This window comes from Rutidosis leptorrhynchoides, chromosome 9, assembly GCF_046630445.1.
Source record: "Rutidosis leptorrhynchoides isolate AG116_Rl617_1_P2 chromosome 9, CSIRO_AGI_Rlap_v1, whole genome shotgun sequence".
Classification (NCBI taxonomy): domain Eukaryota; kingdom Viridiplantae; phylum Streptophyta; class Magnoliopsida; order Asterales; family Asteraceae; genus Rutidosis; species Rutidosis leptorrhynchoides.
In genome coordinates, this window is record NC_092341.1 from 99,094,651 (window position 1) to 99,120,966 (window position 26,316).

Sequence of the window (26,316 nt, forward strand, 5' to 3'; positions counted from 1 at the left end):
TATTTGTAACATTAATATTAGTATTATTATTATCATATGTGTAGTTATTATTATCATTAATATCATTAGTTATCATTATTATTTTTATGAACATAGTTATAATTAAGAGTATAATTATTATAATTATTATTATATTATTATATTTATGGACAACTAATATATGTATTATCATTATTATTATGTAAACATAAAAACAATGAGTAATATTATTATTATTATTAAGAAAATGATGCAAATTATTATTATTTTCACTAATATTAGTATTAGTATCATTTTTATAATTTCTAGTATTATTATCATTAACATAAGTATCATTGTTAACAATATCCTTATTATTATTATTAGTATTATTAATATTAATAAAGTTGTATTATTATTATTATTATTATTAGTAAATCATTAATATCAAAACTATCATTCTTAAACAAATAAATATTATGTACATAGAACATACTTATTATATATACTACAATTATATTAATATTTCATATAACAAAATATAAACTATATTAACATTACTTATATAAAAACATACAACAAATTAGGTATTTTTAATATAATACTATATATATATATATATATATATATATATATATATATATATATATATATATATATATATATATATATATATATGTATATATATATATGTATATATATATGTATATATATATATATGTATATATATATATATGTATATATATATATATATATAAACATACTAATCACTTTAAATACATATACAAAATAAATATATATAACATATGATTTAAGATATAACATCAAATATATGTTTTAAATGGAATTTAGTATAAATCTTATATAACTACAAAATATATATAAATAATTTATCTTAATAAATAAAAATATGATATTTCTATTATATGTTTTAATAGAAATACAATTGATATAGGTTCGTGAATCCAATGCCAACCCCACACTTGTCCAATGTCGTCATATGTATTTTTACTAGAAAATACAGTATTGTGAGTTTCATTTGCACCCTTTTTAAATGCTTTTGCAATATATATTTTTGGAACTAAGAATACATGCGCTGCTTTTATAAATGTTTGACGAAATAGACACAAGTACTTGAAACTACATTCTATGGTTGGATTACTATACCGAATATTGCCCCTTCAAGTCTGGTAACCTAAGAATTAGGAAAATGACCCCTAATTGACGCGAATCCTAAAGATAGATCTATGGGCCTAACAAACTCCATTCTGGAATTTGGAATGCTTTAGTACTTCGATTTAAATGGTGATTGCGATTGCCAATATTATGGCGTACTTGCGAGTATGCGGGGGATATTCTATATGCATTATGTTAATGTCGGTTACCAGGTGTTCATCATATGAATGGATTTTATACACTTGCGAGTGTAATGATATTTATGAAAAATGAGAATCTTGTGGTCTATTAAAATGATGAAAATGAATGTTTATGATAAACTAATGAACTCACCAACCTTTTGGTTGACACTTGAAAGCATGTTTATTCTCAGATATGAAAGAAATCTTCCGCTATGCATTTACACATTTTAGAGATATTACTTGGTGTCATTCATGGCATATTTCAAAAGACGTTGCATTCGAGTCGTCGAGTTCATCAAGATTATTATTAAGTCAATTATAGTTGGATATATTATGAAATGGTATGCATGCCGTCAACTTTCGATGTAATGAAAGTTTGTCTTTTTAAAAACGAATGCAATGTTTGTAAAATGTATCATATAGAGGTCAAGTACCTCGCCATGTAACCAAATGTAATGTATTCGTCCAGATGGATACGGGTCATGAAATATTACAGTAAGTCATGCTGATTTTCTAATGGAACGTAATGATTCACAGATCATAACGTCATCATGTGCCATGTTACATGACTCTTGTATTCTATTTAACCTCAAAAATATCAAGAAAATATTTTCTTGATGATTCGGTATTTTTCGGATATTCTGGTAATTTGACAAATCAAATCGTGATACTACCTTTCCTTTCTACCTTGTATATTATGATAATTCGAAACTCCATACCTACGAATTCTGGACCATTACTTGCGAAAAGAAAACAAAAGCATGAAGCTCCGAAATAGAAAGGGGGTATAAATCGCAGCAAATAAGAGAGAGCATTAACTGTGAATGACAATGATTATAGAAGACGGAAGCAGGGACTCCGAAATATAAGGGAGAATATAAAGCCCGATAACAACACATAAATTACAAACCGTGGATATCAATGTTTATCGCAACATAAAGACACGGGAGAATTAAAAATACTATAACCCCAAGGGTGAAGTAGAAGTAAACAGATTCCTCTAGTGGAAGTTGGAAAAGGAGAATGATTGTTGCGATAGTCAGGATAAGGACTAGGATCAGAACTGGATTAAGCATTTTCACAAATTTTTGAATTTAGGAATTGAGTATAGAAGTGGTGAAAACTAATGGAACGGAAAAGGTATATTTATAATGGAAATATCAGACGTAGTAATCGGGACAGATCATCGCATTTAATTAAAGAAATCCTAATTTCCTTACATCTCGAAGAATCGGATCTTATAGATTTTCAAGATTTTCTTTTGAATCCCTTGAATTCCGGAATTCAACCATGACTAGATCAAAAGTTATGACGAAACTTATTTTCCTCATTCCACTATTTTGTGATAGCTTCACTCGTACTCTTCACATAAACGGATTGTTTCATCCATATTACTAACTGATGAGAAAAACTCTAATTTCTAGCTCGTATGCGTCATAAAAACATACTTATTGTCAGCCACGACCATACCAATCAAATTTCGAGACGAAATTTCTTTAACGGGTAGGTACTGTGATGACCCGAAAAATTTCCGAACAAATTTAAACTTAATCTTTAAATGATTTCGACACGATACGCAAAGTCTGTAAGGTTGATTCTCAAAAAGTTTGAACTGTTTCATATATTCAATTGACCTTCGACTGCTCTCGACGATTCACGAACAATTAATTGTAAATAGATATGTGTTTATGTATATATAGATAATAAATTCAAAATATAATTTAAAGTATTATATGTTGTTGTTATTAAAAATTAATAAAATAAAAATAGGATATTATAATAATTATTATTTAAAATATATCTATATATATAAATAAATATATTAAAAATAAATATTAAATAATTGTAATACTCGTTAGATGTTCCGATTGATATTAAGTAAGTTAAATTCAAACTTATGTGATTTTAAAATAAACGGTGATCCGAAAATGAGCTATATAAATTTTAGGCGTATTAAACATATATTTAGAAGCTAATTAATAAATTTCAACACTTTTTATATTTTACCCAGAATCGAGAGGGACAGTTGATGTAATTTTTATTTAATAAATTAATGACCAAAATTTTATACCATAATGACCAAAATAAATAAATATAATTAATTTAAAAATATAGAATTTTTCCGAAGACTTTTTATCCGCCGCTGATTCACAACGGGATACAAAATAGTAGTCCGTGAAAACTATCGTTAGATGAAGTTAAAATTTGAGGCTGCTTTGATATCATTTCACACGTTCTTTTTGAGTTGTATTATTATACTATTATTCTTAATATAGTTTTACATATAGATAGTGGACAAATAGATATATTAAGGGATATATATATACACAATGCTCGATCATCTGCTTATTCCACCTTCAACCTTGAACCAACCATCACCTCTAACACCCTACAAACCTCCATGAAATCCTTTCCATCTTCTATCATTTTTTTTTCGGTTGTTTGTTACTACCGAGGGTCACCAACAAAATGAAATAAACCCTCACATGCTACTACAAACAATCAACTTCAATCACCAAGAAACCATTTTATTTGCTACTGCTCATGGTGACGGTCATCAACCCACAACAAACCCACGATCAAACTATCATCATCGACTGTTACTATTGATCGTCTCTGTGTCACTCATGGCCACTATTCGGATTCTGTTTTCTTATTAAGCAAGAACCATCACCTTCGCTTGTTATCTTTTTCTTTCTTCTCTCAACAGCCACAAGTCACCACCATCGTCTAACACCTCCAATTTTCTATTTTGCAGCTCAAGAACAATCTTAGGGGACTGTTAAAGCAACCTATTATCATCACGTTTTTATTTGGCTGTTGCAAAAATGATTTGAAACTGCTACTGCTATAACATTTTCTGTTTCTCTTCCAAATCGAAACAGTCCACCACCAGTCATCACACTCGGTTATCTGATTCAGTTTTCGACAACCATCACGACACCATAATAGTTGAAACACTTCTATATATTTTTTTGTGTTTTCGTTCGAACCACACAACAAATCTCATCACCAAATCACCACCATCGAGTACCTCATGCCTTCTGCTACTGCAGCTCATTTTTTTAATCACAAACCGGAAACACTCAACATTATCAAACTTACAGATGCTTATGTTTCTGGGTCTGTCTTTGTCGAACACCAAACAACAACAACCGTAAACCAACACCATAAAAACAATACTGCTACTATTCCTATCAGATGACTTCTGTTACGATTTTTTTTTGTTTACAATCGAGAACCAACCTGCAAACCCTTTTACTATTACACACCAAGTTGCTGTTACTGCTACCACTCGATCAATTTTTTTCTCTCGCTGTTACAAGCTGAAAACCCTTTTTGTCATTTTAAATTATTGTTTTTCTTTTTCCCTAGCTGGCCGACAGGGATAGCCACTTGAGATTAAATATTACAAAAGCCTAAGTTTATGTAAAATCCTTTAAATTGTTTGTTACTTGGGCCGTGTAAACGAATTTATCAAATGGGGACTATTGGGCCGTGGTTAGTTATGATTATTGGGCCATGTATTGTTTTCTGTTGGGTCGAACCTTATGAAGAAGTAGAAACTGAAAAAAAAAATGGGTTATAAAGATTTAGTTTAGGATATAAATCAGAAAAACTGAACAGAGGAGTGGTTAGGTAGTTTTGGGTTTGAACGAGAGGTCATAGGTTCGAGCCCTGTCTGGGGCATTTTTTTTAGGAAAAGCTTTAAAGGTAATAATAACTTCTATTATTATTATTATTATTATTATTATTATTATTATTATTATTATTATTATTATTATTATTATTATTAATATCATCATTTTTATTACTATCATTAAAATAGTTTACATTATTATCATTAAAATAAGTATTATGAGTATTATTAAAAACTATTATCTTTATTATCATTTTTACAAAAATTATCATTTTTATTATTATTATTAAAATTATTATTATTATTATTATTATTATTATTATTATCATTTTCTATTAAAAGTATCATATAACTAAAATTATCAAAGTTATCATTTTTATTAAACCTATCATTTTTATCAAAAGTTAACATTATTAGTAAAGTTATTATCTTTATCCATATTAAAATTTACATTTTTATTATTATTATTATTATTATTATTACTATTTTTACTATTACTATTATTATTATTATTATTATTATTATTATTATTATTATTATTATTATTATTATTATTATTAATAATAATAATAATATTATTATTATTATTATTATTATTATTATTATTATTATTATTATTATTATTATTATTATTATTATTATTATTATTATTATTATTATTATCATTTTTACTACTAGTATTATTATTATTATCATTATAACTATATTACTATTATCAATACTACTATTAATATTATTATCAAAATGACTATAAGAATTAGTCATATAAAAAAAATATACTTAACAAAACTATATTAATATTTTTATTTCTTTAAAGTATACAAAATAAATACATTTAAATAAGTTACTAATGAAACACCTAATCTACTAAGATAACACTTATAATATATAAATCTGTTCGATTACAATTAGAGGTGTTAATATATATACTTGATATAGGTTCGTGAATCTGAGGCCAACCCTGCATTGTTCAGTTTCGTCGTATGAATATTTTTACTACAAAATATTGGATAGTGAGTTTCATTACTCCATTTTTAAATGCTTTTGCAATATATATTTTTGGGACTGAGAATACATGCTCTTTTATAAATGTTTGACGAAATAGACACAAGTAATTGAAACTACATTATATGGTTGAATGATCGAAGCCGAATATGCCCGTTTTAGCTTGATAGCCTAAGAATTAGGAAACAGACCCCCTAATTGACGCGAATCCTAAAGATAGATCTATTGGGCCCAACAAGCCCCATCCAAAGTACCGGATGCTTTAGTACTTCGAAATTATCATGTCCGAAGGGAGTCCCGGAATGATGGGGATATTCTATTTGCATCTTGTTAATGTCGATTACCAGGTGTTCAATCCATATGAATAATTTTTATCTTTATGTATGAGATGTTTATTTACGAGAAATGGAAATATGAAATCTTGTGGTCTATAAAAATGATTGAAATGAATATTGAGGATAAACTAATGAACTCACCAACCTTTTGGTGGACACTTTAAAGCATGTTTATTCTCAGGTATGAAAGAAATCTTCCGCTGTGCATTTGCTCATTTTAGAGATATTACTTGGAGTCATTCATGGCATATTTCAAAAGACATTGCATTCGAGTCATTGAGTTCAACAAGATTATTATTAAGTCAATTATAGATTGGATATATTCTGAAATGGTATGCATGCCTGTCAACTTTCGATGTGATGAAAGTTTGTCTTTTAAAAACGAATGCAATGTTTGTAAAATGTATCATATAGAGGTCAGAACCTCGCGATGTAACCAAATATAATGTATTCGTCCAGGTGGATTTGGACGGGTCCTCTCAATAATATTGTTATTACTTTCAATATGAATATTAATCCCAGTGTTATTGATATTATTTTAAATATATAATCTATAGATACGAATTTGATATATAAAAATTGTTATAGTATTATTATTATTATTATTATTATTATTATTATTATTATTAATATTAGTATGATTATAATTAGTATTATTATTATTAATAATGTTAATGATATAAATTTATAGTTATTATTATCATTATCATTAATAATAATATTATTACTATTACTATTATATTATTATTATTATTTATAACTTTAAGGGTATTATTATTATTTATTGTTATATTTATTAGTGAATAAGATTAATTAAAATATAAAAACCAATATAGGCAGACATAATAAATATATATATATATACATATATATATATATATATATATATATATATATATATATATATATATATATATATATATATATATATATATATATATATATATATATATATATATATATATATATATATATATATATATATATATATATATATATGTGTATATATATATATAGATAGATAATTCATAAATGCAGATAAATACAGATATTAAGACTAATTATATATATATATATATAAATATTAAAAAATAGATAAAAATGTATTTAAAGATCATAGGGTACAAAAATCTGTTTCACATCAATTTCCAACTATAGATAATTGATTCTAATTGTACAAATCAAAAATTTGAACTCTAGGACAATTCCAAATTCTGTTAGTAGTCGACATCTTCATTATTTTTTTTTATTTTTTTTATTTAATTGCTGTCTGCTTTAATATTTCCTGTCGCCCATGTTCCATTATAAAACAAGAGGATTAGCTCGACTTTAGGAAGGAAATTGTTCAGTCATTCATATCCATTATCTAATAAATCTGTAACAGCATTTATTTTGTTGAATTAAACCAAAAATTTTGAGGGTGAACCGTTATTTCTCTGTTCTTGATAAATTTTTTAAAAACATCGAATTTGAGTTTAAATTCAAAATCCTTTATTGCAGTTAGGTTATAAATCTTTCTTTTAAACTATCTACAAAAGATGAAACTCCAATTTTATCTGTCGAATTCAAATTTTCGAGTCAAAGCTTCGAATTCAAAAGGTCAAACTTGTGTTCTTTGATCAAATTGAAGTTTTAGAAGTTACCTTAATTGAAATTAACGATTCATAAAGTTTCTATGAATGATTTGAAATATATTTTGTTTTGTAATTATCATCTAAACATGTTTGGATTTCAAAATCAAGTTTGAAGTTACTTATTTTTTTTTCGCATAACAGACGGCATGTTTGAGATTTTTTATTTTTTTTTGGCTTTGTTTGATAATTTAAAAACAAAATACGAATCATTTCTGTTATAATTACAGATCCTAAAATTTGTTTTATTTATGGTAAGAATGAGTAATTGTATTTCTGGTCGACGAGTGATGGAAGAAGAAGTGATGGAAGAAGAAGGAGGAATAGATAAATAATCGGGTTATATAGGATGGTTTGTGTTATAATTCAGAAAAAAAAATGAAACAGATCAGATGGTTAGAGTATTGTGCGGGTGAGCGAGAGGTCTCGGGTTCGAGCCCGGTTGTGGGCATTTTTTTTTTTTGGAAAACCATTTAAAGGTAGTTTTTATTTATTACATTTATTATTATGATTATTATTATTATTATTATAAATTATTATTTTTTTTGTTATTAATATTATTATTATTGTTATATTTATTAATTAATGGTATGATTATGTTAACATTAATAACATGATTAATATTATTATCATTTATTAAGCAACATCATTAAGTATTATTAAGTGTAATATTAATATTGATATAAGTATTATTATGATTAATATTATCATTATTATCGTTACTATAAAAATAACACAAACTAGTTTTATTATCATAAAAATTAGTATTAATATCCTTTTATAATTATTAGTATTATTATTATTATTATTATTATTATTATTATTATTATTATTATTATTATTATTATTATTATTATTATTATTATTATTATCATCATCATTATCATTATTAGAATTAATATTAACATTATTAGTATTATCATTATTATTAGTATTAACATTATTATTATCACTTTTATCATCATTATCATAGTATCATTATTATTACTAATATTAGTATTATTATTGTTACTAAGTTCAAAATCACATGATCTTCATATAAAAATATATTTAAAATACATAACATAACTATATTAATATTTTTATATATACAAAATGAATATATTTAATAATGAAATATATAAGTTATTAATTACACCACTAATAATAATAATATATATATATTTGTTCGATTATAATTATATGTGTTAATATATATATAAATGATATAGGTTCGTGAATCTGAGGCTAACCTTGAATTGTTCAGTTTCGTCGTATGCATATTTTTACTACAAAATATCGTATCGTGAGTTCATTTGCTCCCTTTTACTCTTTACATTTTTGGGACTGAGAATACATGCGCTGTTTTATAACTGTTTTACAACTGCTTTACTAAATGCTTTTGAAATCTATATTTTTGGACTGAATACATGAAATACTTTTATAAATGTTTGACGCGATATGACACAAGCAAACCATTCCTCGAATGAATTATTATACAGACGAGAGGTTTTGTTGATTATGATATGTTGAATTAGTTGGACGTGATGATTGCCACTAATTGATGTGAATATTTCTCCTTGATTATTATTGCTTGGTAACCTAAGAATTAGAAAACGGGTATGGCCCTAATTCACGCGAATCCTAAAGGTAGCTACTGAGTTTAACACCCCCACCCAGAATGTTCACTAGATTAAAGAGCTAGTGGGCGTGGTGGATAGTACTTCGAGGTTTATATATTGATTAAAGACTGAAAGTTCTGTTTATTTTGGGGATATTTATGATGCGCATTAAATGTTAAGGTCGGTTACCAAGCCAAGCAATGAAAGCAAAGTAAATGTTATATATCGAGAGAATGATTTTATACACAGGTTATGTGTATGATATTTTGTACACGAGATATGTGTACGGTTACAAAGAATTATTGAAAAATGGTTTCGTACACGAGATATGTGTACTGTATTTAAAAGATAAAGCAATTACATTACAAGTGGGTATAGGATTCGGGCCCATTTGTACCATGCACATTTAAATCTTGTGGTCTATCAAAATGATGAATTTTACTATTTATGATAAACCTATTAACTCACCAACTGTTTGGTTGACACTTTTAAGCATGTTTATTCTCAAGTATGAAAGAAATCTTCCGCTCTACATTTGCTCATTTTAGAGATATTACTTGGAGTCATTCATGACATATTTCAAAAGACGTTGCATTCGAGTCGTTGAATTCATCAAGAATATTATTAAGTCATTTATACTTGGATATATTAAGAAATGGTATGCATGCCGTCAACTTTCGATGTGATGAAAGTTTGTCTTTTAAAAACGAATGCAATGTTTGTAAAATGTATCATTTAGAGGTCAAATACCTCGCAATGAAATCAACTATTGTGAATTGTTTATAATGTATATCAACGGGGCATTTCACGTTCAAGCCGGATTACATCATGGCCGTTTCCATCCCATCAATGGCCACCACAAGATTCAAATTTGAGATTTCTTGCAATGATACAATGGCCAAACCATTGAACTATCTTGTGATAATTTTGTTACCAAAAAAATTAAAAGAAGAGGATATAAATCATAGAAAGAAAAGGATGAACAGTTTTGCATTGTTGAATTGGAATTTGGAAAGAAAAGAAATGAAATTAACACGCCCATCAGAGACAATCACAAGATCTTCACTCTATATTCATTTATGTGATTATCAAGATAGATTCTATATTCCTTAAGATTGTAAATTAATTGCAACTCCATTCTAAAATTTCCATACTACTGAGGTTACATATTCCATACGCCTCATATTAATAGTATTGATTTGACTTTAGAAGTCCTTTTTTCAACTTTGACTTTAAATTATATTTTGTGTGTTATATAATACTTGATGAATGTTATACCGATAAAAATATGTTCAAAAGTCAGTCCATTGATATAAATTTTATCTAATAATATGTAACAAAAACAACCATAAAAAACATTAAAGTCAAAGATGAAGAAAAAAAAAAGATATTCAAAATCAAAACAGGCTATTAATATGAGACGAAGAGAGTAATAAGTTACTCTCCTAAAATGATCAAGGGAGTAATCTTATTATTGTTTAGTGTTTCTTGTACATTGTAATAGGAGCATCATTGAGTTTAGTGATCCACTTCTTTAAAGAGATTTAGGAAGTTGATTAATTTCATTGGAAATTAATACTTGTCTAAGGTGAAGATAAGTTGATGTAAACTCACTTGAATCTTTTGAAGGGATCGAAAGATCATTGGTGTGTTCTATTAAGGTGTAAGAATTGTAATCAGATCTCCACCGAATTTGGAGAATGTGTATCGAGGAGTGGATGAAGGTGTATTAGTTAACATCCGACTTAATCACTATAAATCATTGTGTTCATGGTCTTTACATTATTTATGTACTTACAAGTAATCACAAGTTTGAGTTGATACAATTGAAAATAAACTAGCAAATTGATAATAAAAAAAAAAAGAAAAAAAAAGTCATAAAAATCTCATCAAGTAACGATTCACCCTCCTCTAGTTACTTAATGAGTATTATATGTTATATATATATATATATATATATATATATATATATATATATATATATATATATATATATATATATATATATATATATATATATATATATATAACATATAATACATATGGGCAGGATCAATGGGGAAGTAACCAATCGGAGGGAAGCGGGGGGAAGCAAATTTTTTTTTTCTTCGTTTTTTTGGAATTTTTTTTCCGGCATCAAGATCACACAAAAATATGAACATTTAGAAGAGACACTTCGTGATGAATGTTATTATTTAGGCGGGAAAACGATCGACAAAAATAACATTCAAGATAATATTGTTCGTGAAGAATATGAACGTTTTTTTTTCTTCATGTTTTGTGAAGTAAAATTTAGCCCGATTTAGAGTTTAGGGTTTAGGGTTTAGGGTTTAGTGTTTTGGGTTTATCCTAAACTCTAAACCGTTCGTGTTAAAAACTCAATCTAAATCCTAAATCTAAACCCTAAATCTAAACCCTAAACCCTAAATTTCTAAACCCTAATATCTAAACCCTATAAACCCTAATATCTAAACCCCAATAGCTAAAACCTCAACATACGCTCGAAAAACACGATAATTGTTATATATTACTTCTTCGAGTGTTTTCCCGCCAAAATAAAAACATTTATCACAAAGTGTCTCTACTAAATGTTCATATTTTCATCTCATCTATAATGTTCGTGAACAAAGTTTTTTCAAAAAACGAAAAAAAAAAAATTTCAAAAAAGAAAAGTGTTCAAATGAAAACATTCTCATTTTAAAGTTTGATGAGAACACTTGTGGACCATAGATCTAAGAAATCAATGGCTACAAAATTATATGGGATTTTTACTATTAAAAATATTTGAGAAGGCATTTGGAAAATAACACTCCAACTTCTCGTATACAACGTGAATATCTGTATAACCGATCAACCCTTAAAAGGCTCTCCCATAACTTCTCTCATCTCTTAAAACAATTATTTGAAACCAATTACTCCATTAACGTGTTGGTAATATTTGCATTCAGATATTTTTTATTGAACATGCATATACTATTATATACATCATTAACGTGGTGATGCTAGATGTTGTTAACAGATATATATCGGGATGCAGTTATTCTATAGTATTGAGACGCATCCATTTTAATTCGATCGAATCTGCATGCATCCGGGTTAACTCTCTTGTAACTACACTCTACGGATGCTAATCTAGTTTTTACTTTGGATGTGTAACTTTATTGTTTGGATTAGCACATTATATCCAATTTGTTTTCTGTAGTTCATACGGAGTACTAGTATTAGTTTTGTTGTCGTCAAAAAATTGATGTTGATGCATGTCGTCATGAAAGAAAAAAAAAATTTGACGTTGATGCATGACGCATCCTTGTATTTAAGTATTATTAGTGACATCATTTGCTTCCACCAAATTACTTGCATCCATGCAAATCTATAGAGTATTAAATTGTAAACATGATAGTAAACTATTAAAAATTAAGGACGAAAAAATATAATTTTTTTTGTTAAATAAGTATGAGAATTCAAAGCCCTAAAAATAGGGAAAGTAAAATTCCAAAGATACCCATGTTCTCATTGTTTTTATTTGTATGTTCTCACTAGAATGCTACACTATATATATATATATATATATATATATATATATATATATATATATATATATACACGATCTAATCAAGAGGGAAGCATTTTTTTGCGGGAAAGTAATATTTTTTCATTTTTTCGAATTTTTTTTTCAGGTATCAAGATCACATGAAAATATGAATTTAAAAAAAAAAAACACTTTGTGATGAATGTTATTATTTTGGCGGTAAAACGCTCGAAGAAAAAAATGAAAGCATTCATGCATTGGATGTTTTGATTCTGAGTTTTTTTTTAAGGGTTTAGAAATTAGGGGGTTAAAAATTAGGGTTTAGCTATTAGGATTTAGAAATTATGGTTTTGGATTTAGAAATTAGAGTTAGGGTTTAGAAATTAGGGTTTAGATTGAATATTTTAACACGAACGGTTTAGAGCTCAGGGTTTAGGATTTTGGGTTTTGGTTTTTGGTTTAGGGACTAAACCCAAAATACTAAACCTTAAACTCTAAATCGGGCTAAATTTCGAAAAAACACTTCACATAAGATGAAAACAAAATGATGCAAATAAACTCAGAATCAAAACATTCAATGCATTGAATGTTTTAATTTTTTTCTTCGAGCGTTTTACCGCCAAAATAATAACATTCATCACAAAGTGTCTTTTCTAAATGTTCATATTTTCACCTAAACTTAATACCTGAAAAAAAAATCGAAAAAAACGAAAAAAAATTTATTCCCCCTCTTCCTCTCAAAAAGTGTGTCCCTCTTGATTATTACCATATATATATATATATATATATATATATATATATATATATATATATATATATATATATATATATATATATATATATATATATATATATGTGTGTGTGTGTGTGTGAAGAGATTTTGTGTTTCTTCTCATTCGACCAAGGTTGTTAGGCCTAAGATCGTTGATTCTCGTGAGGACAAGGGATCGAAAAAGAACGAGCATAAGGTGGGTGTGGATGATTCGTTTAGTTTACAAAATTACGCGGATGACATAGATTTTGGTGATACAATTCAAAATCTCTTCAAAGGTGGGGCACTATATCGATCTTATTGGAGGATCTAATTTTCATGTAGATGCTCCTTTTTCTAGTGATGGTTGTTGGGTACGAGATTTTGGGGCTTAGAACTTAAATATGCACAAGAAGAAGAATATGATGAAGGTCGGCGAGGATGGTGTTTCGTCTTTACGGGTTGAAGGTGCGGAAGGTTTCTCGGTCGATAAGGCCAAAGGATTCTTTAAAGGCTTTGTGGATTGGGGAATGATAGCTCATTCGTCAGGAACTATTATTAGAAGCTCGACGTCTAACGTGCTACTCTTTTATATCACGGAGAGGAAAAGAAGTTTTTATGGATAAAGTGGATGAGAAAGTGTCAAGATCGGACGCCAGAAGCCAAAAAGGCTCGTCCAAGGATACCTAGCTCGGTTTAGTTTGCTGGGATTAGGGCTTGTTTTGAGTACTTACGTGTTTATTTATTTTGTTACGTTTAGGTGTAATACTAGTCTCGTGTTTTTTGTGTCTCGGGTGGTTATGGGGTTGGCTCATGTCTTTATTCGACTCATTTCATTTAGTGTGTAGTGTATGTTTACTACCCTTGAACCTTACCTTATCCTTTTGTATCTTGTGCCGGTTTTTGATTTCTTCGTTTTTCGATGAATGTTCCTTCAAATTTATACTAGTCATTATCTAAAAAAATAAATAAAGGACTACTGATACTAATACTTCTATTTTAATAAATAGTCAAAAGTTTTTAGGAGAACAAAAAAAAAGAGGCGACAACTTGAGAACCATTTAGAGAGTAAGATTGAAAAAAGAATTATTTGAGAAATCTTATACTTTAATTATATAGTCCAATATATAATTTATTGTTCACATGTAAATATACTTTTTTTAACATGCGAACATTTCATATAATTTACAATTGAACATGTAGTTTGTAGTTGTGACATTTGTTTGCCAATGACATGAACAGTAGATAATAGTTATATGCAATTTGTTGAATATAAATGTATATAAATCATATTAATAAAAAAGTGCTCGCAGTTCGTGTTGTTTGTGTAGTTCTCGTCTAACCCGACTCTTAATTAATAAATAAAAAAGTATTACCGAAGGGATGAATATTAAAGTAAATTTACGTCCGCATTTTATTTGTTTTGGAAGGAGGGACCATCCGTTATTCCGTGTCGGACTAAAATTACGGTTAAAAAACTCACATAAATTGTTCGCTTAAATCACAAGACAAAAGTTGCTTTAGAAAATGATAATGCAATTAAAATATTACACGTGGCCACTTTAATTAACAATCACACTAATCTTCAACGTTCACCAAATTCTTCGCTTTATACAGATATTTTCCCCAAACTTCAAATTTTACATCAGATATTAGATGGCCAGTTATGGCCTTAAGCTAACCCTGTTCCTTCTATTCATCATAATATATGAGTACTGGTCTAGCCATGTCAACTTCATTGACTTGGTCAACTCCGGTTCGAGCCATCTGGTTAAAGACGTGTTCATATTAGCTGGTCAAAGCAACATGGCCGGACGAGGTGGTGTGATTGATGGAAACTGGGACGGAATCATCCCGACCGAAATGAAGTCTAGACCGGGTCAGATTCTACGGTTAAGTGGCGATCTTAAATGGAAAGTTGCAAAAGAACCACTTCATGTAGATATAGATGTGAACAAAACTTGCGGGATTGGTCCAGGGATGGCGTTTGCGAATGCGGTGGTGAACGGTGGTTCGGGGCGGTTTGGGGTGGTGGGGTTGGTCCCTTGTGCTATTGGTGGAAGTGGTATTGATGAGTGGGCCCGGGGTGGTAGATTATATCAACGGTTGGTGAGGAGGGCTTTTGTGTCTACAAAAGGTGGGGGAGAGGTTAAAGGAGTATTGTGGTTTCAAGGAGAGAGGGATACGGTTAATATAAGTGATGCCGAATCCTATAAGGGGAAATTGAGTCAATTGTTTCTTGATTTGAGAATGGATTTGAAGTCTCCTTTGCTACCGGTAATTCAGGTTTGTATTTTGAACAATTTATTTATTTATATTTATTTGTTTCATTGTTATGTTAGAAAACCTATGCTACCAGTAAATCAGTATTATTCTGGATCATATATTTCTACAGCCCAAGCCTATGCTACCAGTAAATCAGTATTATTCTGGATCATATATATCTATAGCCAAGAGCAAATTTTTTAAAGGTGTAAACGAGCTAAGTCGAGTTCGAGCTCGGCTAGGTTATTTTTGATTGAGCTCAAACTCGAGCTCGCCTCGGTTCGATTCGAACCTAATACTTCAAACTCGAGCTCGGCTTGTTTGATATTTTACAAGCTCGAGCTCGACTCGTTAATTACATAATCTTAATTTTCTTTATATTATTTAAATTTATTTATTATATTATATTTATTGTTTTTGTAATTTTTATTTACATGCAAGATTTACTGTTATTTTCGAGTTGTTATTGATATTCGAGTAATAGTAATTATTATATAATTATGAGAAAATTGGATAAATGGTCCTGTGGTTTACATGAAATGAGGTAAATGGTCTCTGATGTTCATTTTTGACATTCATGGTCCTTGTGGTTTACATAACCGGTGTAAATGGTCCCAATTTCTGACGGCCGTTTATTTCTTCCGTCAAGTGGAATCACGTGCCAAACATGTGAGGGGTAAAATCATCATTTTCATTCTTCTTTTAACAGAAAATTAGACCATTGGTCCATGTGGTTTACATGAAATGAGGTATTTAGTCCTGAACTTCATTTTTTCAATTCCTTTCAGTTTAAACATAATTGGCAATCAACAATTGATGGAGCCTCGTGATCTTAAATCATTACCACAAAACTCAATTTAAATGGAAAAAACCCAAACAAATCTAAATTGCTTGAAACAAACTGAGAACAGTTACAACCCAGATTCCGGTGATGATGTTGATGGTTGAGCATATTCGGGAGAATAATAAACTCACCAAACTACAGATGCATTTCGAAAAGAATAATAAATGTTTTGAAGATATAATTTGTATTCTTATTTCACCTAATTTTCAGAAATATTATGGCACTTCAATTAAATGTGAGATGTTAATTTTCAGAAGTATTTCACCTACTTTCTTTGTCCTTAAATGTGAGATTATCTGTAAAGTTTTTGAAGGTTTTCCACCTACTTTCATTTCTAACCTTCAAACACTAAATCAAATCTTGAAATAATAGGCTAAATCAAGTCGTGAATTTATATCAAGATCTTGAAAATGCTAATCGGATCTTGAGTGTTAAATCAAGTCTTGCTCCCATTGATTCTGTCCGTTTCTTTGTTCACACACATGGTGCCCTACAATCACGATATTTGTGTACATACATTAAATTGAATATATTAAAACCCAGATTCGGATCTATCTCACAGATAACGTTTGGTTTCTAAACCCAGATTTCGACGGCGAATACGTTTCCGACGACGAATCCGATTCTGACAATACAGGTTATTGGAGTAATTTAAATGGAGTTTTCATACAGGTAATTAGAGTAATTTTTTAAGAAACAATTTCCTTTTATCCCTAATTCGAACTCAAACCCGTTTATATTACGAATTGGCATTTGTTTCTTTATTGATTATAAATTGTTCGTATATGTAAGAGTTATCATACCCATGAATTTGTTACGTCTGCTGTTGTAAAAATCAAATGTTTGTCTTTGATTTTGTCATTCAATATTTAGATGTTTCGATTTTGCACATTTAGTTGTCAGTGATTTATAATGAACAAAAGGTACTTTGTTCAAGGATTATGTTTTATTAGGTGTTTTAATTTTAATTTGGATTTGATTTTGGTTTTGGTTTCATAAATCTGGGTACCTGTGTTAAGATTGGGGTATGTGTATTTTGATAAAGATGAAATGAAGAGGTTGATGGAGAATGGTCGGAACGAAATTACCCCTGAAAAATGAAAATTGGGAAGGAATATGCAAAATGACAGTTATACCCTCACATGCAGCTCACATGCTCAGGCTTAGCGGAATAATTTGACGTCCGTTTGAGACAGGGACCACCCACCATCGTTTTATAAACCACAAGGACCACGAACGTCGAAAATGAACATCAAGGACCATTTAACCCATTTCATGTAAACCAAAGGGACCATTTATCCAATTTTTTCTATAATTATATTATGTTATTATTATTATTATTATTATTATTATATTATTATATTATTATATTATATTATTAGAAAATTAATATTTGGTATTTGTAAATGAAAAGTTCGTTTAGGCTCGCGAGCTTTTTCAAGCTCGAAATATGAAGCACAAGCTCGAGCTCGTTTACTAAACGAGTTTTAAATTGAGTTAAAGTCTGGGCTCGAGCTCGTTTAAACTCGGCTCGAATCGAATTTTTAACGAATCGATCTCTAGTAGCTCGCAAGTAGTTCAACTCATATATAGCCCTAGCAAATTTCATTAAAATCCCCCTAGTTTTTGAAGTGTTTAACATATGTCTCAAAAATTCGAAATTGCAAGAAATTCACTAAGCATCATGCACTAAGCATGATGCGCACAAGCCACGCGTGATGCGTGTGTACGAGATTTTCAACGAGACAGCCATATTCAGCAAGCCCTTGTGTGGTGCGTGATGCTTGGTGTTTGGTGCCAAAAAGTCAGAACTTTGAATAAACGTATCTTGTGGCTCGTAACTCCGATTATCTTTTGAAATCGTGTATTTTTACGAGATTTGTCCGTTGGCAACGGCCGTAAGAGATTTGTTCCAATACAACTTCGATTCGAAGACCTTCAGTTTTGTTCTTTTTTTAGTTTTAACTTTTAAATGCACTTCTAATTATTGATAATAAGCCGATTTCGTGCACTTCGGTGTACATCAGTGATAAATCCAAAAAAATCATATTTTAGAATGTTTTATAGCAATTTATTAACGATTAAAAGTGCGTTTAAAAGTTAAAATAATAAAAAAAAAAAAAACGGTTCAATGGTTTGAAAAAAAAAGATTGGTTTCTCGTGTTGGTTGTTAGACTACTCACAACGGCAACGTCGTTGGAGTGTCAAAGCCAAGTCGTTGGAAGACGCCATTGCTAGCAAGCTTCTTTGGAGCTCCGTTGAATGGCCGTCGTTCATTATGGTTTAATATAGCACATTCAAGGACGGAGTATTTGCATTATTTTGTTGTACATTACCCATTAAAAGTGGTACATTTTATTAATTAATTAATTTAGGTGGGTCCATTTGATGGTAAAAGGGTATGTCTGAATATTAGGGGGTGTGATTGGTTAAGTTTTAGAAAGAAGTTGCTGAGGTGACGCTGATGTGGCATAATGGTGTATCATAGGAGATGAACGCATAAAAGCATCATTTTTATACAAAAGAAAGGATCGAAAAGCATAAAAGATAGCAATTGTGGCAGTTTTTGTTAATATCCGTTCAGCGCTCAGACAAGCTGCCCAGCGTCATGCGTAAGCCTTGTAGGTAGCTTCTATGCTTAAGCCCTTGAATAGGTGCGTGAGCGGCACGCAGCCACGTCAGTCCAAAGATTGATAAGGTCACCCCACGGATATCTCATCTGTGATCCGGGTCTGCAGGGATTCTTTTCCGATGGCAAATATCAGTCAGCAACACATCTCTCCATACTAGGCAGTTCTAGTATTGTACTGACCTCTTTTAGCCGCTAGACGAAAAATACTACCAATATAGCACAAGTGTCTATCTTTTACATGTGTTATGATTGATTGTGAGGAGTGTTAGTGGACTTTGTCAATTTGTTGTTTCAATGGTTTCTTATTCATAAAAATCGTGCCGAGATATTTTTAAAGCGTTTATTGGTTGACGTAACTTGAAGCATAGAGAATTATATAAAAAAAAAATAATCAAAAATCGCATGTGCTAGCTGTGCCACTTGATGTTAACATAGCTCGAGGCATACACGTGAGTTCGTGACCTAGTTCATCAATTAGGTGGGTGTGGAAATATATACTTGTATTAATATATTACAGTACTATTAAAATTGCCGTAATGTTTATAATTTATACTCCCTCCTTCCCATATTTATTGTCACCAGACAAAAAACACACAGTTTAAGAAAATTTCACTAACTTCATTTCTTCACTAATGAAATATCTTCTCTCTTCAGATTCATCAATGAAATATCTTCTTTACTTTACATTTATGGGAGTGGACAATTAATTTGAGACATCCCAAAATAGAATAGTGGACAATTATATAGGGACGGAGGGAGTAATTTATAATATAATTCTTCGTTTAAATTTACGGATAATGAATGAGCGAGGTCATATGTGTTCTTTGGTTTTAAAAGATTATTGTCCTTTACGCTGCTACACACGTTTAAATAAAGACAAATAGAAAATTATGATTAGGGGTAACACAGTTTGCTAAGAATAAAGACAATAGTTGAATAGTTAAAAACTATTACATTTTTTATCTTTACGCTGCTAGATCACGTTTTAATCGATATGTATCACCAAATGCTAAACTTTTAGTATAAGGTGGTTATATAGAATTAGGAAGGTGTATTTCAAGTGATAACGCATTAATCACTGATGGGTCGAAATGGGTAAGAATAAAAAAAGGGTCAACAGGCTGGGTCGAGACCCGGTTCAAGTTGGACCAAGACCCGGTTCGATTGGGCCGTTCTAGTAAAATTGTTCTTGTTTGTAATTTTTGATGTATCTCTTCAGAAAACGCTCCTCAAAAACCGTGTGTCGAACAACGCGCATCGAAAAACGCTCGTCGAAATCACGTGTCAAAAAGGTAGTCGAAAACACGCGTCAAAAACCGCGGGTAAAAAACGAGCCTAAAAAAAACGCGCCTCAAAAAACGCGCCTAAAAAACGCCCCTTGAGAATGCGCGTCAGAAAATGCGCGTCCGAAGGGTCGGAAAACTGGCCTCGAAAACGATCTTCAAAAAAGGTGCCTTGAAAATGCGGGTCTAAAACGCACCTCGAAAAACGTAACTCTTGAGAGGTGAACCAACACACGGCGGAATCGCGGGTCGAAATTTGACCCAAGACCAACACACAACATAAATACCATCTCCACCCTGCAGTGGCTGGTTTCTCTTGGTAGTGGTCCATAAAACCGATGGTCACCACCAATGGAGAGGTGAACTACCATAGGAGCCTGAAAACAACCAAGGAAACTAGGAGAAATAGAGAAACCACCAAAGAACATCAGTTGTGTACACCACCATCACGGTAGAGAGCCCCAGCCACCTTCATCCCAGATGGTTCCAGTAAGCTCGTTCGAATTGAGACAGACGTAACCATTCAGAAACAAAGTAATTCAGCCCATCATTGCCAAGACCATCATAAGGACGCCGGTGACGAGGCTATGATGGCAAAATCTTCCATACATCCGTCGGAAAATAAGAAAACCACAAGGACTAGAGTAAACAAATCGATAACTGAAGAATATTGAACACACCAACGAAAAAGAGGAACCAAACTGACATAACCAATCCCGCCACGAGAATGGTGGTGGAAAGTTTCCATACTCGCCGAAAAACCACAAATCTGTCAAAATCTCACAAACGAAGGTAATTGGAAAAACAAAAAAACAAACACCGACGTGAAAACTATCCAACTTACCAGATCCTCTGCGAAAACGACAGCAAGAAAAGGGTAGTCAGCCGGGAAAAAGAAAAAAGAACCAAAGCCACCGGCGTGATGCCGGTGGCCGGAGAAGAGGATGGAGATGGAGAGTTACAAACCGACGTGAAATGCGTGGTACGGTTCCGGACCAAACTTGTTCGGTTCGGTTCCGTCCCGAATCCCAGTTTGAAGCAAAAACATGGACCGAGGACCGGACCAAATATTATCGGTTCGGTTCGGTACGGTACGGTTCGGGTATTTTTAGTGTTTTTTCGGTTTTGGTCCGTTTCGGTCCGGACCAAGGACCGGACCGAAAAAACTCGATTCGGTTCGAAATTGGTTCGGTCTGATACGGTTTTCGGTTCTTCTCGTACCATGCACACTCCTAGTGAAGATCAGGAGCATATAAGTAGGTGAAGATGAAATATGATGGTGGTGGCGGGTAACAGTGAAAAAGAAATTTATTAAGTGATGTATTAAATGTAGAATGTGCATTAGCTAATCAATATTTAAATGTTTCATTCATTCTAAAAAGACCGTTTACCTTGCTATTTTTTTTGTCTTAATAATATTGTCACTTACTCCAAGTAACAATAAACAACCATTAAAGTTCCACTTATGCCCTTTTTATTATTAGAAATAATGCATTCAATATAGCAGCTAATTTATTTATTTATTATTTACTATTTATAACAACTTTCTTGAATTAAAATGAAAATCAAAATCAAAATTCAAAATTCAATTCAATTCAAAATTTCAAAATAACTAATTAAATGAAAGGCATAATAGACAATTAGCAAACATATTTTAGTCAAAAGTGTGTATAAATCATTTTAGTTAGTTACGAATATTATATACTCCATATTATTATTGGATTTATTTTTATAGAATGTTTTAATGTAACAGGTTGCTCTAGCCTCTGGTGAAGGACCGTATGTCGAAACAGTAAGAGAAGCTCAACAAGGAATCGATCTACCGAATGTAATAACAGTTGATGCACAGGGACTTCAACTGCAACCAGATGGACTTCATCTAAGCACTCATGCCCAAATTCATGTTGGAAAAATGTTGGCTCATGCTATTCTACAATTCAACTGTTCTCGTTAATTGAAACACGGTCGATGTATATAGTTCATGTGAATATCATTACTGTTCTATACATATACATAGTGATATGCACATTATTTTTTCCCTTTTGAGAGATACTTATTCATATGATTAATTTAGTGAACTGGAAAAACAATACACATTTTTGTATCTGAATTCAAAAATATGCGTGAACATTGTTTAAGTGATGAGATTATAGTACATAAATATTGGATAGGTAAACACCAATGGAGCCATGAAATTGGATATGACTGTTAACTCCTTGAGAGCAAAAATTCATACTCAAATGCAAAATTCACATTTACCTAGTAGTGAATTCGATTTTGGGGTTTCATGATGGTTCAAAAGGGTCAAAATTTCGAAAGATCATTAGGTTTGTAAGAGATGATAACACTAAAATGTTTTAAAAAGACAATATGAAAAGTATATAGTGATTTAGGCAATTAACCCAGAAGTGATCCGTACACAATTTATATTTAGCCATACACAATCAAATATGCATTATGATGTTGTATAATAGAACATTTTTAATAATTAGGGAAGTCATCCATACACAACAAATGTTTAGCCATATATAACCAAATATTAACCCTTTTTTTGGCGTCATTTGATTAATTGGAAGCAAAGTAAACGACACCAAGATCGGTGTCTACACTAATTTATAAGTCGTTTTAAGTACTTACATAACTGTTTAGTCATTTTTAATCGGGATCTAATTAAAGTCAACTTATAAATTATATATAATTTCTTATCGATGACGTACGTAGCCCATTGAGCCGATAATTTGGGCTTTGTCCATGAACTGCCATTAAGTGTTCCTTCAAACCCTAATTCCCTCTTATAAATAGAGGGGTCATCCAAGCAATTAGGATACAAGTTTTTTACCTACGGAGTTTTTTCCTTTCGCTGCCGATCAGTGCGGTCCATCGGCCGATGGTTAACCTTTGACCACCGTCCAAGGTCATCATCTTGGCTAGGGAACCGTACTTGAGGTTAACGTCGTTGAATTCAAAAAATCTCACTATTGCACTCAAACGTGTTGTTAGCCCTAGGTGGAAATATGCTGAATAATTGAAGCTTTCATTAAGAGACGAGATAGATAAATGAAACGGATGTCAGTCATTTAATATTTATTTCATTATGTTAAATATCTAGAAAATACATACACTACAAGAAAATGTTGATTTTGACGCTTGATTGTTGGAAGCGTCAACAATATAATATTTTTTTTATTTTTTTTTATTTTTTTGACACTCTTAAATGCCAAAAATCTACTCACCATATTTTGACATCCCTAAGAGCGAACAAAATTTCTGACATTTAACACGTCCAAACTATAGTAATTTTTTTGACACTTAAGAATGACAAAACAAAACTCATCCTTTTGATACTTATGAATGACAAAAACTACTCGATATTTGACATTTACAAATGTCAAAAAGTAAGCTATGTAACAATTAAAAAAAAAATAAGCTTCAAAGTGAGGTCCAAATTGTATAGTTTGTTAGCCCAAATTAATAAGTATACGCTAAAAACGTTTGTGAGCCCATTTTAAAAAGTATACACCCATTTTAATAAGTATACTCTTTAGACGTGGCATTCGAAGTGTCAGATGTTCTCGAAAAGTTTCATGCCCTAACTTGAACGGTTAATTTCTTCCCTAAATCGCACACCAAAATCACTAAAATTAATCACCAATCAGCTAGTTGTTATGCTTCCTTCAATTTTCATTGTCTAATTTCACAATTACATCGATCCGTTCAGTTTCATTCTGTAGAGACCCGTCCTAATCCATAAGGACGAATACAATAACATATGGTTACATTGCGAGGTATTTGACCTCTATATGATACATTTTATAAACATTGCATTCGTTTTTAAAGACAAACTTTCATTTCATCGAAAGTTGACAAGCATGCATACCATTTCATAATTTCCAAACTATAAATGACCTAATCTGTCATTTACTTATTAATAATCTTTATTGAACTCGACAACTTGAATGCAACGTCTTTTGAAATATGCCATGAATGACTCCAAGTAATATCTCTAGAATGAGCAAATAAACAGCGGAAGATTTCTTTCAAACCTGAGAATAAACATGCTTAAAAGTGTCAACCAAAAGGTTGGTGAGTTCATTAGTTTATCATAATCAATCATTTCCATAATTTTGAATAGACCACAAGATTTTTCATTTCCATTTTTCATAAACATCAACTCATATCAGGCATTTCGCACTGCATAGAGATAAAAATCATTCATATGGATTGAACACCCGATAATCGACATTCATAAGATGCATATAGAATATCCCCATCATTCCGGGACATCCTTCGGACATGATAAAATTTCGAAGTACTAAAGTATCCGCAACAAAGGATGTGGCTTGTTGGGCCCGATAGATCTATCTTTAGGATTCACGTCAATTGGGGGCTCGGTTCCCTAATTCTTAGATTACCAGGCTAAAAGGGGCATATTCGGCTTCGATCCATTCAACCATATAATGTAGTTTTAATTACTTGTGTCTATTTCGTCAAATATATATAAAAGCGCATGTATTCTCAGTCCCAAAAATATATATTGCAAAAATATTTAAAAGGGGAGTAATGAAACTCACTATACGATATTTTGTAGTAAAAATATGCATACGACGGAACGGAACAATGCAAGGTTGACCTCAGATTCACGATCCTATATCGAGTATATATATATATATATATATTAACACGTATAATTGTAATCGAACAAATTTAGATATTATTATTTGTTATTTTAGTAACTTGTATGTTTCATTAATAACTAAATTAACTATATTTATTTTATATACATTAAATAGATAATTAATATTTATCACAAAAATATTAATATAGTTATGCTTCATGTTAATAATATATTTTTATATATAAAACCTTTATTTGATATATTAATAATACTAATAATAATAATAATTATAAAAATAATAATATTAGTGTTACAAATAATAATAAAAATGATAATAAAAATAATAATGATAAAAATAATGATAATTCTAATAATAATAATAATAATAATAATAATGATATTTTTAATAATAAAAATGATAATTTTGGTAAAAATGTTAGTTTCAATAATAATACTACTTACATTAATAATGATAATAATAATAATAAAAAACATGATAAAATTAATAATAATAATAATAATAATAATAATAATAATAATAATAATAATAATAATAATAATAATAATAATAATAATAATAATAATAATAATAATAATAATAATAATAATAAGTAAACTACCTCAAAGAAGTGGTCCTTAAAAAAATGCCCAAGTCCGGGTTTGAACCCGCGACGTCCCGCTAACCCGATAACATCCTTAATCATTACTCTATTTCTGTCTTTCTGAAATATATATCGACCCATATGTATATAACCCGTTACTATCATAACTCTAACTTAATTTGGCCCAACATAAATGCAATGAGTAAATCTCGGCCTAATACCAGATGTCTTGATCTTTTACGGTCCAACTTGCAAACCTAATTTATG

The 26,316-nt window shown here is 30.3% G+C and overlaps 1 protein-coding gene across 3 annotated transcripts; it reads left to right on the forward strand.

Moving 5' to 3' along the window:
* Positions 1 to 15,348: 15,348 nt before the first annotated feature.
* Positions 15,349 to 22,980, forward strand: LOC139865905 (probable carbohydrate esterase At4g34215). Of its 3 annotated transcripts, XM_071854007.1 has the most exons (3): positions 15,349 to 16,094; positions 17,504 to 17,589; positions 17,937 to 18,237. In XM_071854007.1, the coding sequence occupies exons 1-2, from the start codon at positions 15,465 to 15,467 to the stop codon at positions 17,570 to 17,572; spliced, it is 699 nt and encodes a 232-aa protein (XP_071710108.1). In that variant the 5' UTR covers positions 15,349 to 15,464; the 3' UTR covers positions 17,573 to 17,589; positions 17,937 to 18,237. The 3 variants fall into 3 exon arrangements, with proteins under 3 accessions (XP_071710108.1, XP_071710107.1, XP_071710106.1); XM_071854006.1 differs by having other exon boundaries at positions 17,504 to 18,238; XM_071854005.1 differs by lacking the exons at positions 17,504 to 17,589; positions 17,937 to 18,237 and adding an exon at positions 22,586 to 22,980 and having other exon boundaries at positions 15,359 to 16,094.
* Positions 22,981 to 26,316: the final 3,336 nt, after the last annotated feature.